The 15,924-nt window shown below is 34.5% G+C and overlaps 1 protein-coding gene across 1 annotated transcript; it reads right to left on the reverse strand.

Annotated features, from left to right (window-relative positions):
• Window positions 4,739-7,994, reverse strand: LOC18771078 (amino acid transporter ANT1). Its single transcript, XM_007202076.2, has 3 exons — window positions 7,441-7,994; window positions 6,296-6,943; window positions 4,739-5,401 (listed from the first exon to the last, which is right to left on the reverse strand). Exons 1-3 carry the CDS (start codon window positions 7,651-7,653, stop codon window positions 4,994-4,996), a joined length of 1,269 nt encoding a protein of 422 aa, XP_007202138.1. The 5' UTR covers window positions 7,654-7,994; the 3' UTR covers window positions 4,739-4,993.

Genomic DNA, 15,924 nt, shown 5'->3' on the forward strand with positions numbered 1-15,924 from the left:
AAATTGCACGATTAAGAATCTTTTTACAAAAAATAAAAGGGTGGATCACTAACATTTATCATCAACAATTTTTGGTTCAATGGGGAGTTTTGTCTTATAAATAAAAGTAGATAATATATTCCAAACTATTTTAATATATTTTTTAATACAAGCCTGAATTATTTCAAACCTCCGTTGAGGCATACCAATTTTTTATATATTTAAACTAGCCCCTTGCCAAATGGTTTTTTGTTTTGTTTTGTTTATTTTTATTTTAGAACTAAGAAAAGATAAAATTGGTAGTTATGTTCCATAAAAATAGGACACATTATTTTATTTATTTTTATTTTTTTAATAGAATAAATATAAATTAACAATATTGTCCTCATTTAATTAATCATTTCAATTTTTAATGTTTGCATTAATTAAGAGCATTTTCTGATATTTTGAATGTTTCACCATTCTGTCTTTTGTTTTATACAATCACGATCTCTTGTATTACAAGGGTCCAAGAGATTTGTAGTCACTCACCGTTGGATTTAAATTCAATAGTTCATTCACTCTTGTACTCCTTTTAAGAAACTTTTTTGAACTATTGGATTAATATCCAACGATGAGTGACCACAATTTCTTGAACTCCTATAGTTCAAGGGATCGGGATTAGACTATAAAAAAAATAATAAATGTGATATCACAATGAAAGAAACATTTCATCTATATATATATATATATAATCATCTATATATATAAAATAATTATATATATATACAGTCCCGATTTTTTGGACCACAGTAGTCCAAGAGATTGTGGTCACCCACCATTGGGTATTAATCCAATGGTTCAAAAAAGTTTCTTAAAAGAAGTGAACCGTTGAATTTACATCAAACGGTGAGTAACCACAAATTTCTTGGACCCTTGTAGTCCAAGAGATCAAGACTGTATATATATATATAGATGAAATGTTTCTTTCACTGTGACATCACATTTAAGATTTTTTTATAGTCTAATCCGTTTTAAGAATTTTTTTCTCTAGCCGCTAGTTTAATTTTGATATTACATATTATAATCCAATTGCAGGCCAAATTAATTAACAGAAAACTCAATAGAATATATTACAAAATACCAATCCATTATATATATATATATGTGTGTTATATAAAGGAGGATCTCTCTTTTGATGACCTTTCCTATTGAGATGGGTGATAATATACTAAAATCGTACACACAACACGGATGCTAGGACTTAAATCTAATATCTTGTTGAGAAAGCAATTAGAATCTCTCTTAAAGAACAATTTGTTGAAACACGACTTAATTATTTCTTAAATTTCTTAAATTTTGACATTTGTTGACCAAATTGATTATTTTACAAATAAAATGGTTCGCTAGAGTTTCAATTTTATGCTCCCAATTACACTATAAAAAAGTCAATAAATAAAGACAAAATGAAAAAAACTATATAAAAAAACAAATTCAATGGTCCATTTAAAGAAAACAATTTTGATATAAAGAATTTGATTTAAAAATATAAAGCAAAAGTATTGTTTTGGAAAGTAAACGACAAGTTGACGCAAGCAAAAGAGACGCTTTCAAGGCGATTGAGCTGTGATGTTTGGGCCCACCCAGAAAATTTAATATTTTTAGTTTGGTGGCCCACCAGATTTCTCCCAGAAAAAGCGAAAGCAAAAATGTTAGATTAAATTAAGGGAGGGAATGTGTAGGTATCAGTGGCAGTGCATGATTCCGTGTTTCGGAATTGGGCCCCACTAGAATTTAAAAGTGGAGGCTCCATCTCGTTAGAGCATTCATAGTGAGACGATGTATTTTCGGAGGTGTATAGTTACTTTTACATCCCCTTTACATATTTAGAGGTTGTAAATGTGATTTTTGCTCAAGTGGGAAAGATGTATAATTGATTTATTTCACTTTTTTTGCTGTAGGTCCCATTTTTGTCCACTTTTTTTTACATTTTCTCATGTAAGTCTCATCTACAAGAGATGTAAAAAAAGATATATATGTGTATTTAAATTTACATCTCATGATAGTGATGCAAATTTACACTCGTTTACGTCTCTCCATTGCGGGTGATTCCAATAACAAAGGGTGTATATTTAACATACACATCATTATACACTTTCCCACTGTGAATGCTCTTACTATGAGGAGGAATCATGTCACCATCAGCATTCTCCATGCACATCATACTCATTAAACATAGTAATCTTTGTCATCGAATTCGGGTCAAACTGGTCCGGTTTAGACCAATTCAAGTAAATCGAATTGGACCGGTATTCTCTTTCTCTTAGTTCCCTATGTTTCATATAAAATGCTTAGACGAGACTTGTCTTGGTGATCGTTGGATGCATTGAGATCATTGTACCTAACTGGATCATCGTCGTAACCTACATGGTGATCATTTTATTATGGATTAAGAATTTCCTTATTTAGTTGAAATTTTCATATGTGAGATTAAAGAGTGATTAAAACATACTAATTCAAACTCATGTTTGGCTAATTGCCCTAATTATGTGGGAAAGTTGTCACTAACTAGAAAGCTGGGATAACTTATCCCAATCAAATTAAGAACGAGCACATGGTTGGTGTTTAGGATTCGAAGTCCATGTTCAGATTTTTGGATTCGACCTCTAAAATTCAAAGTTCGAATATGAGGCAGACCTAGGGTACAATTTTTTATACCCAATTTTGGGTTTTGAGGTCTAGGGTTTCGAATCCATGTTCTAAGGTGTTGAGCTAAAGCACAACTTTGGATCTAAGGATTCAAATTTATGGCCTAACCCAGCTCGAGAGTCGACACTATGAGCTTGAGTTTTGAGATTCATATATGAAGTAGGTTTTGGGTTTGAGTATGGAGTTCGAGGTCTACATCAAACACATATATAGTATTTCCCATTACTAAGATGGAGTGGATGGAATTATGTTGTCTCAACACCATGATCCATGTTCCATTCACCCCTGGTATTGGATTACGAATAGTCACAATCACTGATATTTGTAGCCTACTTTTTCAGGGTTGTGGTTCATATGAGAATGGGCAAAAATATTATCAACTTCTCAAAAAGTTTTGGCAAAACCAACAATTCCCTACCTTTTCCACCTAAGCGAAAAGGGAATTGCACCAAGACAGCTAGACTGCATACTTCTAATAATTGGGTTAAAGTGAAGACAAGACATGAAAAACGGGACCACTTTATTTTTCTTTCATGTTTTGGGGTGGAATGAGTCATATGGAGTCAGATTCACATTAGCTACAAGTCCCCAAGAAAAAATCCCTTTCATTTTCACCCTAACAAACAAGTGTTGTCTATTGCCCTCTGCCCACATGAATATTTTTGTTCCTTAGTGGCAAATCTTTAGTAGATAGATACTAATAATAATCAAATTTGTAGGTGTCATGTCATGAAACAAACCTTTTCTAAACGAAGAAGATTTTTCACCGAAATCGTCTATCTTCTAAGTCAGATTCTAAATATTGTTTATGTAGAATGTATGAAATTTGACAAAATTGATCTACATGAATGATATTGAACAAAATTGAATCATAATGACGGTCTCGATCATCAGACATCAACATTATAGAATTTATTACACGTATATACAAATAGAAGGTAGGTAGCTATCCTTCGGAATTTTTGAAATTTTGCCTTTTACCTTGATTTTTACAATGCCAAGAATGAGAATCATTGTCTATTTTTCCCTTTCACTTTCGTTTCCCACTTTGTAATCTATGCCAAAAAGCAGAGTGGGGTGTTCATGCCAAGGTGAGTGGCAAGAGCATTAGCTTTTATTGATGCATCCAAATCTGATATGCCACCAATGAATGCAATCATTTGATAAATTATTCAGCTTTGTAGATAAAGCCAGGCCTATTTTCGGTCGATTTGGTTCCTTTTTTGGATTTACGAAAATCGAATCAAAATTTTATAATATTTCTTCTTAGAATTATCAGAAACACTACCAACTACCAAACAAATGGGAAATTCGATATTTTCAATAGTACAAAAAGGTGTATGCGAAGTCCGCAATTGAGAATCGAATATCTTTATGTAATTTAAATATAGAGAAATTTTATAATGCATAGCGGTATGTAACTTAATATGGAAATCTGTGGAACAAATTATTCTTCTGGGTTTACTATATAATGCGGTGGCATAATCTAAACTGTTCATTGTGAAAGTTCATGTTTAGAATTAGAGATCATTCGTTGATTCTTCATTGGCACAATCTAATATGTTTTTATGATACAAGTGATATTAGAAAAGGAGGAAATCGAACACAGAATCTCGGGTGAACAAGAATTCTATAATGAAGGTTTTATATTTGGCCTTTAGGTGAAACCATATCTCTTAAACATTAGATCAAATTGGGATAACTGCTATTAACCAAAGTCTTTTGCCCATATAGGTGTTTTTTTGGGGTCAGAATTGCTCATGGTATGTTATGTTGTCCAATGACCATGATTTTCGTAGTTATAAACATTATTATTCTTATCAGGTTGGGCTTTAGAATTGGGCGTTAGAGCTGGGCTGGACTTGGATCCAAGTTGTGTTCTTTTGGTTCAAATGAGAGTGACTCTCTAAAGAGGAACTTGTTTGTTGCCTGCTCTATTTTCATTTATCAAATTAGCATCAACAATGGCAACCTCGGTTGTGCTTGTGATATGTGACTATTTTCCATCTCTACAACTACCTGAACCAAAAATTAAACAATCAAAACAAAACTGAGAAGACAAATGCAATAGTTTGATCACCAAGGAAACAATGCAATAGAAAGTAAAAATGTGCTTTCTGGAGACGAGAACAATTCAAAGGATCACATTTCTGACGCAACTGACAAACAATTTAGGTACAACATGAAAACAATATTATACATTCTGCTGGTACATCTAATCTCAAAACCCAGATACAATATACAGTATCTTTTGAGGGTAGTTCCCTTGTACAGTTGCTATTTATGTATCTTTTGTAAAATTTCATGTGTTGAGTGAAGAAACTCTTCAAACACCGACTATGGCGTTGTAGGTACCGTAAGCAGCGAAAAGCATTCCACACAATAAAATGGAAAAATCCAAGGTTCTCTGCCAGAGTTTTAGGGAAGAATCCAATAATGCTAAGTGAAATGTAGCTGGCAAAACAAATGAGATCAGTGCACATACAGTACTCCCCACAAGCGAGGCAAATACTGCAAACCCTGGAACACATGAGGCCAAGACCGCCAATTGGATCACCACCATTGCTCGAGTCATGTATATTGCAAATTTTCCGATTCGTGTTGTTGAATACTCGTCGTTATTGTCATGAGCCTTCTGAAACCATTTTACTTTCGCTAGCTTTCCCTCTATGATCTCGTTAATTGGGTGTAGCATGATTGGGAACGTAAATATTAGCCCCAAGCACAAACCAATCTGTTACCAGGCAGTCAGCCAAAAAATCAGCCAAAATCTCCTACAGTTACATAAGGTATAATTGAAAAGAAAGACATTCTGCATCAACCTAGTCAGATGTTATGATTACTACTTACAGAACTCATCAAGAAAACTATACATTGAAAAGTAAAAACCCATCAAGCAACCTTGAAACCATATTTTCCACCTGGATTTCACATGCTAGTCAATGTGCATGATTACCAAGTCATCAGTTCAGCTATTAAACCATGATATCTTTGCTATGGGATCAGGGAAGCACACTAAAAGATAGTTTACCTTAATAGAATTTATTTGATACTTGAAATTAGAGAAAGAAAATTGAGAAAACTAAAGTTTCGTTGTAACAATATGCATGCATATCAGTATATGTATAAACATAACAAGTACTTCCCTTATACTTAAAGATATATCATAATTGTATTAACATATTTTTATGCCAATACCATATCCTTTTTGGGCAAGGCAATTATAAGGAAACAGGAAGACTGATGAAAACTGAAATAGTGCATACCAATCATGAGACGAATACTATCATATATAGTTTGGCAGGGGAACTATTAATTAAGCTTCTAAGAAGGTGGATGACGGTAATTGGATCTATCTTGCCAACTAAGCCTAAGCTCAAGAGACTGTTCCAACTAAGAAACATACATTCCTTTTTATTTTTCTGTCCAAAATGTATTTCTTACAACTTCTTTATATATACCCACAACCCAAAGCTACCAAGAACTTCTTATCTTAATTGTAAATCTAAATTCCAAAGCATACCCTAAAAACAGAAAGATCAAGACAATAAAAGTAAGCACATGCAATGAAAATTTGAAACCAAGATGAGTGTTGACAAGTATGACAGGGAAGGTTAGAGCACATTACCTGAATTACTACAGCAGACCAATTTCGAGGGAGATTGAGAGTGACACTGTCTCTGGTTTGATCACCGTAAGCCATGTAACCGGCGAATCCGAATAAAACATAGACAAGGGTTATGCCTGTCAAAGCCAGACCAAGCAACCTCGGGAACGAGGTTTTGTCTCGCATGGAACCTTCCAGTGCTAATGTCATCCCAAACCCCTCAAAACAAAACACTGCCACCCCTCCTGCAAATGGCAACCCTCCTATACTTGATGTGACCGCGGTCCTATCACTAAAAGAAAACTCACCCTCGAATGCCTGCTGTATGTCTTCTTTCACCACAAAGAGCATAGCCAACAAATTGCAGACTGATGCAAAGACACTAAAGGGTGCTAAAGCAGATAGACTGCCTATCCAAGACAGCCCAATTTCAATTGGAACTAATAAAAATATACAGGAAGCAACTGAGAAACCGTAGCCATTCAATATCGATGAAAGGTTTTGCCCAACAAATACAAGATACGCCACGGAGCCTCCACATTGGGCAACCAGAATCACAGATTCGGTTATATAACGACCTGTCCTTCCCATGCATCCATAACCCAAATCACCATAAGTTTTTCTATTTGCTGAGTCTTCTACTGATGCCAACTTCTCCCTACATTCCACCTATTCATTATCACGGAATCAAAACATAAAGATCAATTTTAAACTTTTCCCCATCCCCAAGGGAAAAAAAAGTCCAACTATACCACACCAGAAATGTGAATTAAGAAGGGGGGAAAAAAGGAGATTGCTGTGTTCACGAATATTGATCTAAGCGGGTCATATTGTAATCTGAATGATTGATCTAAGTGATGTTTGTTCATATACATCTCAAAATAAATAAAACACCTAAAACGCTCTACACATAGCATAGCATGTGCATATACTCTAGCAACATAACAAAAGTCCCAACTTAACATGTCAAAATAATCTAAATGCCCAAATGAAGAAGTTAATAACATGTAAGGTAGTTTGACAATGTCGAGTCGAACAGTCTAGCAACATAACCTGCCACATAGTCTAACAACATAACTGTGTCGAATAGGACGTTAAACCACAAAGAACAAATTAAAACAAGAATGAAAAACTGAAGAAAAAGAGAAGGAGCCGAAGAAACTAACAAGGAGGAGCATGCAATAGTAGGTGCCGAGGCCAGCAATAATCACACCAAGCGAACCCGCAAGCCAGCCAGCGATTCTCAAAGCGAAAGGGAGACCCAAAACGCCGGTCCCAACAACGGAAACGATTATGTTTCCGAGAGTCTGAGCCGCAGAAGCCCCAGCTGGCTTGTCAAGCAAAGGAACCGCCTTGCTCTGTCCTCCTCCACACTCCATTGTTTTCTCTGTGAAACTGAGAGCTTGAGAACTATAACTATGGAAGACTTCATGGGTAGCTAGCAAATTCCATGGTTGATGTATAAAAACTAATATGGGGGTTTGGTAGAGAGTGAAAATCTTTGATAAGATGAGATCTCATACGGGTATTTTTTCTGGATATTGGTTCTTTGCTCTCTAAACTTGGAAAGGTTTAATTAGATGGGGAGGGTTTGGTATGAGTCGCGCTCAGAGCTCCATGTGAGCTACAGTCGATGGGAGATTCTGATTTTATCAACAGATGTCGAATTCTACGGCGACCTTCCAATCTGTCACAGGACACAAAATTTTGTTTGCTTCTTTGAGCGATATGTGGATTCTGTTGTTTTATGTGAAACATGATGGCACTGTTTTGCCATCCCGGTCCATTACGGCATGCCACACATATTATATGGACATGCCACACATATCATGTATTCATCTGTGATTAATTCGAAATAGTAAAATAATATATACGCACATCATGTGATGAGTGAGATAGTAACTTTCGTTTTGTGCAAATTTATTCCCTTGTCTCGTGCAAATTTTCATTACTTTGTCGATTGTGAAAGTTAAGACGTGGCATTATATGATAAGCGCGAGCAGAATCCATCAGAGACTCGTCCGTAGGTCTGGGCACGAATCGGTTTAGAACGGTAGAAGGCTCTTCCGTTAACCAAACCAAAGACTTCGGTAAACTTCAGATCAGTTAACCTAATATTTGGTTCGGATTGGCCGGTACACCGATAGTACCATAATAAAAACATACTAATAAAAATACAGTTTATAATACTTTCACATAACATAAGTTCTTAAACAAATACACCAAATTATCCTTGTAAAATATAAAAATCCAATAGTCTAATTTATCCAAGTATGAAATCAAATAACTTAGTCACTATATCATTCAATATGTACTCAAGATGTACCAGGAGCCACTTGTGTTTGTTGTTTGAACCTTTGAGTGTTCTTTTTATTGAATTCTCTACATTTATGTAAATGATTTTGACATTTGTTATGCATTGGGTTCTTTAGTTTTTCATGCTAAATCCAACCATATAAAGAACATAAAATTTGGATCAACAACTGGAAAGTTACAGGTAAAAAACAGGACAAAGGTTGAAACTGGAAAACATAGGAAGTTCATAAATTCCTCTATGACCAAAAAGTGCTACAGTACTGGGTAAGTGATACCATGGTGATAAAGAAGTGATACAGTGGTGATAAAGCAGTGATACAATGGTGTGAAAGAAGTGATACAGTAGTGATAAAAGAGTGATACAAAATGCTGATTGTATTTACATGTGGTTTCTTGTTTTGTATTTAAATAATAAAATAAGTATAAATATCGGATCGGTACCGATTTCCATCGAGTTAGGAATTTTGTTTTCGTTAACCAAACTAAACATTTCGATAAGGATCGGATCAAAATAATTAAAAGTAAAAAATAATTATTTAACCAAACCAAACCAAACCGTCAGTACGGTACAGTCGGTACACATATAATTCGGATAAGATGCCCACCCTTACTCGTCCGTATAGAATTTTCCCTAAACCCTAATGGTAATCAGAGGGTAGATTTTTTTCCAAAGTGATTGTCAACTCTACAACAACAACCCATGTGCGTATAAAATGCACATCTAGCCAAAAAACCATAACAAAAAGGGAAAAGAAAAGAAATCTAGAAAACGAAAGAAATCTAGAAAACAATGGAAGAAATTTAGAAAATAATGAAGGCAAATTGAGAAAAGAGTAAATTGCTGAATTGCCTCCTAAACTATCATTTAATTTTCAATTTCCCCCCGATCTTTTTTTAAGTCAATTAATGATATGAATTCATTTTTTTAGCCAATGTTTCACCCCCACCATCATATTTCTCAACATTCCTTCTATCTCTCCGTCAAATTTGGCATGCGTACACCTTGTGACAAAAAATTTGATAACACTCAATAACATGAAAAATAGTAAGGATATAGCCAATAGGCTATTTCTGTTTTAGGAATTTAGTGAAAACCCCAAAAGAAGTAGTCAGCTCTCAAAAACACCCAATATCTTTTTAAAATGACGAAAAAGCCCATTATCTTTAGCATCAAAGACATGCAAGTCCAGAGCTCTTTCCTCCACCATCAACATGTGAAGAGACCAAGCCTACATGTGAAGATTTTGTCTTCAAACAACCAGACCATGTGAAGACTTTGTCACTTCGTTGCTCTTCCATGAGCTAAGAGCCAAGCCAAACCACAAACCTTAGTTGGAATACTAGATTTCCAAATCATTCACTCTGGAACAAGAAATTTCATATCACACAAAATAAAAATAAAACGTCTTAAAAGAGAAAACCCCTGATGAACCCAGTTCCCACTTCCTCCTATTTGACCTGTGTTGAGAACTGAAAATTCTCCAAAACTGTCAATAATGCTGCATCTTCCATTGAGATTTTGAAATATACACAACAAGTTAATGAGGTTACTCCAGTAAGTTCTCTGTAGGAAAGGTTTGTCAGGAAATCGACAAGGTATGCATCTAAGGAATACTATGCCAACCAATAAAGAATATAAGATAATGAAAAAGTAGAAATATATTACATACATATGATTATTCTCTTGGACTTGCAATTTCAAATTCAGACATATGATTAAGAGGACAAAGTGCCTTCACACCACCAGTATATTGCACCATGGCACCAAAGCTGTCAACGGCTATGATTTTAGCGAACACTGTCCGTTCAAAAGCACTGGCCTGCTTCATAGAAAAGCAATTAAACATACGAAGTATGCTCCAATGAGATTAGTGAAAAACAATGATAACATACCGTCTTCTACACGCAGATATGAAGCTCTAGTTGTGCAACAAATCAATTGAAAATACTTGAAACAGAAGGTGATATGATGGCAATACAGCGACAATACAGGGGAAATACAAAGGCAATACATGGGAAATACAGCAGCAATGTCAGGGCAATAGGGAGGCAATTCAATGGCAATACAAAACTCCATACTCCCACTATAATTACATTCTAACAGACTTGAAAAAAGTGCAACGTATAACATGGTCGCACTAATTTCAAAACAATACATGGTTGAGATAGACATTGGAAAGTTACAAATTGAAGGAGCAGAAGCTACTTGTCTAGGTGATTGTGTCTTTCCCCTAAGTTAAACTAAGCTAGACAATTCCAGCACTGACCAGCTTCTGGATTTTGTTAACCATATGCCTTATCTTTTACTCACTAGAATATCCGTTGTGCCACTGCCCATACTCGTCATCCAGTTGATCGTCAAGTTCAGTCTAGTTCTAAACACCATGCCAGATAATTTGATTCATGAGACACTCTAATGTAGACAACAATAAATAAGTTCAGAAGCATAATAACACAGAGAAACTAATAGAAGTGGATCTAAGTAAACCTCAGCACAAACTTATTTCTTGCAATTTAATTTCACAAGCATGACTGGTGTATATCAATTTTCAGGACACATGTCACTCTTTAAGAGTGATGGTGAGCACAGGGGCAGTCCTCAGAGGAGCAAGGGTGGTCAATTGACCCCGCAACCACGAAATCCGCCACATGAGGAAAGAAAATTGACCCTGCAATGGCTGGATGGCTGGGCAATTCATGCCCGCTATCTGTTCGAGGAAATGCCTCAAGGGGACGCATCATCTTGAGTGCAGCAAGCAACGGTGCGCACACCGCGCTTCTGTTATGTTTTCATCTTTTGCTTCAAAATGATGTCGTTTGTTTAAGTTTTTTGTTGTCTTAAAAACATATTAAAATAAACAGGGGCATGAGCAATAAAGCTGCTACTCAATAAACCCCACAATCCCGGATAGGGGTGGACATTTAAAGTCGAAATATCGAAACTGTACACTAACCATACCGTACCATACTAATTTCATACCGTTTCATTTATGATAGGGAAATATTCGGTACCGTACCATATCGTACTGTACCAATAGAGCATGGTATGGTAGTGGTATAAAGTATTTGGTACCGATTAATACTGTACCGTACTGAATACTAAAATATATTTTTTTTTCATATTGAAATATAAGTATTTGTGTTGTGTTGTTGATTCTGGATTATGCTATTTGTGCTGTGTTGTTGATTTCTTGCTTTTTCTATATTTTGATAGCCTTTGTGTGTATGTTTATAGAGCCTTTTTCTTTATTCATTTGATAATTAAAAGTTGTTTCAAATAGAAACATATAAAAGCCTTTCTGTAACCAGGACCTGAATTCCATTAACTTTTTTTTACGGGATACAAACAAGAACCTCATGCATTAAATTTCAAAACAGTATTATTCTACCCTAGAATAGTTTTCAGAGTGGCCTCTAGGTTCTGTTAGTTTGAAGATCAATATCTTCATTATTTTGTTCTTAAATTTCCATGTATGCATCATCTATATGGTTTCTTTCATTGACTAGTCAGACGTGACGGTTTTGGCATCATCACTATATTAGCATATGAAAAACAATAATAATATAAAGAATCTTTTGTTAAAAATTGACTGAGCTTTATTATTGGGTATGTAAGCCATAAGGCATAAGACATAATTTTGGTTTGTAAGCCATAAGACATGAGTTTTAACCATTTGGATTTGATGAATTTGTTGAATCTGTTGATGGATATTGATTTGATTGATTTGGATATTGAATATGTTGATTAGGATTTAGATATTGAATATGTTGAATCTTTGAATCTGTAACTTAGGCATCACTTATTTTGGCGAATGAATATGTTGAATATTGAATTGGTTCATTTTATAGTTGTGTCATGTTGGTACCAAAATGATACCGATACTGTACCGATACCGTTTGGCACGGTATGGTACGGTACTAACTTTGGCAAACGATAATCCCATACTGTATCATACTGGTTTTAATTTCTGGTATCGATAGCGGTACGAGCTTAATACCGTACCGTGCCCACCCCTAATCCCGGACATTTCAAAGGAAATATACTATTATTTTTCTTCTTTTTTTTCCTTTTCCCAATCTTTTTTTTTTGTTCGAACCCAACCTTACTTTTTCTCTCCTTTTTCATTTCAGTTTTGGCTTTTTGTATATATTTTTTTCTTTGTTCCTTTTTCTCTTTACTTCGTGTTTACTTTTTATTTTGCATTTTCCTTTTCATATGTTTTTCTTTATTACATAATTTTAGCTCATTCAATTTTATAATTTGTTGTTATCTAGCTTTTATCTTATATTTTCTTACTTGTTTCAAATAATTATATTTTGAGTTTTAAAAAAAAGAAGTTATTGTCTTGCTATTTATTTTTTTTCCAATACTAGAAGAATGCTGCTAAACGAACCCTGAAATTAATTGAGTACACCCTACTACAAAAATATATATTGAATTACTGATTTATCATAATATAAAATGACCAAAAAAGATATATAAAATTGTGAAACAAATATAATTTTAATAAGTACATCCTACTAACCATATTCAACCCATTTTCATGCTTGTTGAGAACGTTGCCAACCTTTTGCAATCATCTGTGCTGTTTCTTTCTTCCTGTTCTTTGTGAATATGAAACCGAATCTTTTATTATCCTAATTACCCAAAAGAAACCGAATCAAAGTCAAAGTCAAAGTTTCTTTATGAATATGAAAATCAATTTGACTTACCTGGACCTTCTCTGAACAACCAAAAGCATGCCTTTTTTTTTTTTTTTGGAGCCATGGATAAATCTCCATGCGTTTGTCTTAGCTTCGTGCATGGGTAATTATAATGGCTTTTTGCTCATTTGGCTTCTTCCAACACAAAAAATGATATGAGATAATTTGTGTTTAATTTCCCATTTGTCCTATTGCGTTTTTAACAAAAGAGGTGGTGATTGTAAGAACTTGGAATTGTAAAAAAGTGTCAACAATTTTAGTAGAAGCATAAATCCATATGAAAAGTCAAAGATTTATAAACGCTATTAAAAAAATTAAGCTGAAAATCAATTATAAAATAATGCTACAAGTATTAAGGTGTACAAAGGGTATTTTTTGTAGTTCTATAAGGTGTACTTAGTGAATTTTACATTTTAATTAAAATATTAGGGTGTATTTAAATGATAGAGTGTATTCAATTAATTTTCGTTTAGCAACACTCTACTAGAAACATACATAAATAAGGTTCAACAAAACATCAATATAGTTGTACCCTCGAGATGAATTGCATAGTTGACTATCCTGCAACATTTATAATATTTCTTAGTAGGCTGATAGTTTTAAAGTTTCCTATTTAAGTGATGAATCCTTATGGATTGGTTAATATAAGTTTTGTGTTTTGGGGGATTGGTTAATACAGTTACTTTATTGTTTTATTTTTATGGGTCTCTTTGTTTGAATTTTTTCTTTGGGTGAGCTTTCATATATTGACTTTCAGATAAAAAAATTTATGAATCCATACAACTTTAGTTAAAGTGATAAAAAAAACTCTATATATTCAGATCTATTACTTAAAATTCTAATTTAATTTAATTTAACATTTTATTTATTTCTTATGTTCTTCTTGTCAGGGAAGATCAATTCTACGGATCTACTACCGACACACCAGGATGCCCTGCAAAACTATATGGGCCTCAACGCCCATATTACTTTGGTGGCGCCCAGTCTAAAATTTGTTTAAAACTCCGGAGAGGTATCGTTAGTTCGGCTCAGCGTATCAGTTCTTTTCTGATTCAGATTTATGAAAATAAAAAATAAAAAATTACCGGTATATGGTACGCAGCTCTAGGACAATACATCCAGTACTTGGATTCACCAATTCAACTGTATTTGCCACTAAAGTTTTGAGAGTGCAGTCTACTGGCTCGGAAAAGACAACCGTGGTTCCATCGACATACCTTACGACGAGAATAACAGGCAACACGTACCGGGAGTCGCATAATGATGATACCAAACACCATTTACTTACAGCTGACTCATTCTGATAAAAAATATAGTTATTTTTTTTCGTCAGAATGAGTCAGCTGTAAGTAAGTGGTGTTTGGTATCACCATTAGGCCACTCCCAGTATGTATTGTCTGTTATTTTCGTCGTAAGGATGGGACCACGATTGTCTCTTCTGAGCCAGTAGACTGCACCCTCGGAACTTTGGTGGCAAATATAGTTGAGTTGGTGAATCCACGTACTGGATATATCGTCCCAGAGCTGTAGTGTGTACCATATACCGGTAATTTTTTTTTTTCCATAGATCTAAATTAGAAAAGAACTACTACGCTGGGCTGAACTAGCGGTACTTCTTTGGAGTTTTAAGCAAATTTTGGGCTGGGCGCCACCAAAGTAATATGGGCATTGAGCCCCATATAGACAGATCTTTTATTTGCAGCTTTGGTAATATATGCATTTATTGATATTTAACTTCTCATGACAAAAACAGGGAGCAGAAGAGGGGCACATCCGAAGGGGATGGTGCAAATGATAGTAATTGTCTTTTGTTGTTATTAATCAATTGGGAATCAAAGTTTATTTGTATTTCTATGGGATTGTATGTTAGTAATTTGGATGAGTTTGATTTGCTGAAATTTGGATTTTTATTATGAAAATGTTGATGTTTGTTAGCAACAGGTTCTGTTTTGGGATTATATGATGAAATATTGATATCTTTATGTAGCAGGTTTAGTTATTGTAAAGCATGTTCTGAAACAATTTCATATTCTGTGACCTCATGTATTGTGAATTTCCATTAGCCGTCATGTGACCTAAAAATTTCACCCATCATATATAAAGGTTATGATGTTGCATGTGAAAAGTCGACTCCTTTTGCTCCTCAATGGTAATAAAGGAAAGGATATCAATGAGAATATGGAATACAAGAAAAAACAACTCAAGCCTTGCCCCACCCTCGTCCTCCATTCCACCTCTATCCATGGCAATACTTTTCCTAATTACCTCTATCCATGTTATTTTTGTTTTCATCTTCCTCAAGCTCCACCTGCTATGTTTATCTAATCACTCTAACTATTCTATTTATCTTCTTTTTTATAATAAACAAATGTTTTTATTGAACAGAAATGAAATTACAACACAAGGTTCTCTCCCACTCAAGATACCATGAACCTCTCCAAACTTGATCCAAACTCAGTTTTTGACCTGAGCGATCCGTTTCACACAAGCTTTTCTGCTTTTATATGGTGTTTAATCCACTTAATTTGGATATTAATCTTCATTTTGTTGGTTGAGAATTGGAGTTTATGATTTGTTGGGATTTTGAGTCTGGAAGACGAAGAAGAAAACAAATATTGGGTCCAATAATA

The sequence above is a fragment of the Prunus persica genome, chromosome G7, assembly GCF_000346465.2.
Source record: "Prunus persica cultivar Lovell chromosome G7, Prunus_persica_NCBIv2, whole genome shotgun sequence".
Classification (NCBI taxonomy): domain Eukaryota; kingdom Viridiplantae; phylum Streptophyta; class Magnoliopsida; order Rosales; family Rosaceae; genus Prunus; species Prunus persica.

Excerpts from the sequence above, each read along its gene's own strand:
- LOC18771078 (XM_007202076.2), bottom strand. The coding sequence starts at position 7,653 with ATGGAGTGTGGAGGAGGACAGAGCAAGGCGGTTCCTTTGCTTGACAAG. Across the intron at positions 6,944-7,440 it reads ACTATTGCATGCTCCTCCTT|GTGGAATGTAGGGAGAAGTT; the intron begins GTTAGTTTCTTC and ends GATAATGAATAG. Across the intron at positions 5,402-6,295 it reads GGTCTGCTGTAGTAATTCAG|ATTGGTTTGTGCTTGGGGCT; the intron begins GTAATGTGCTCT and ends GCCTGGTAACAG.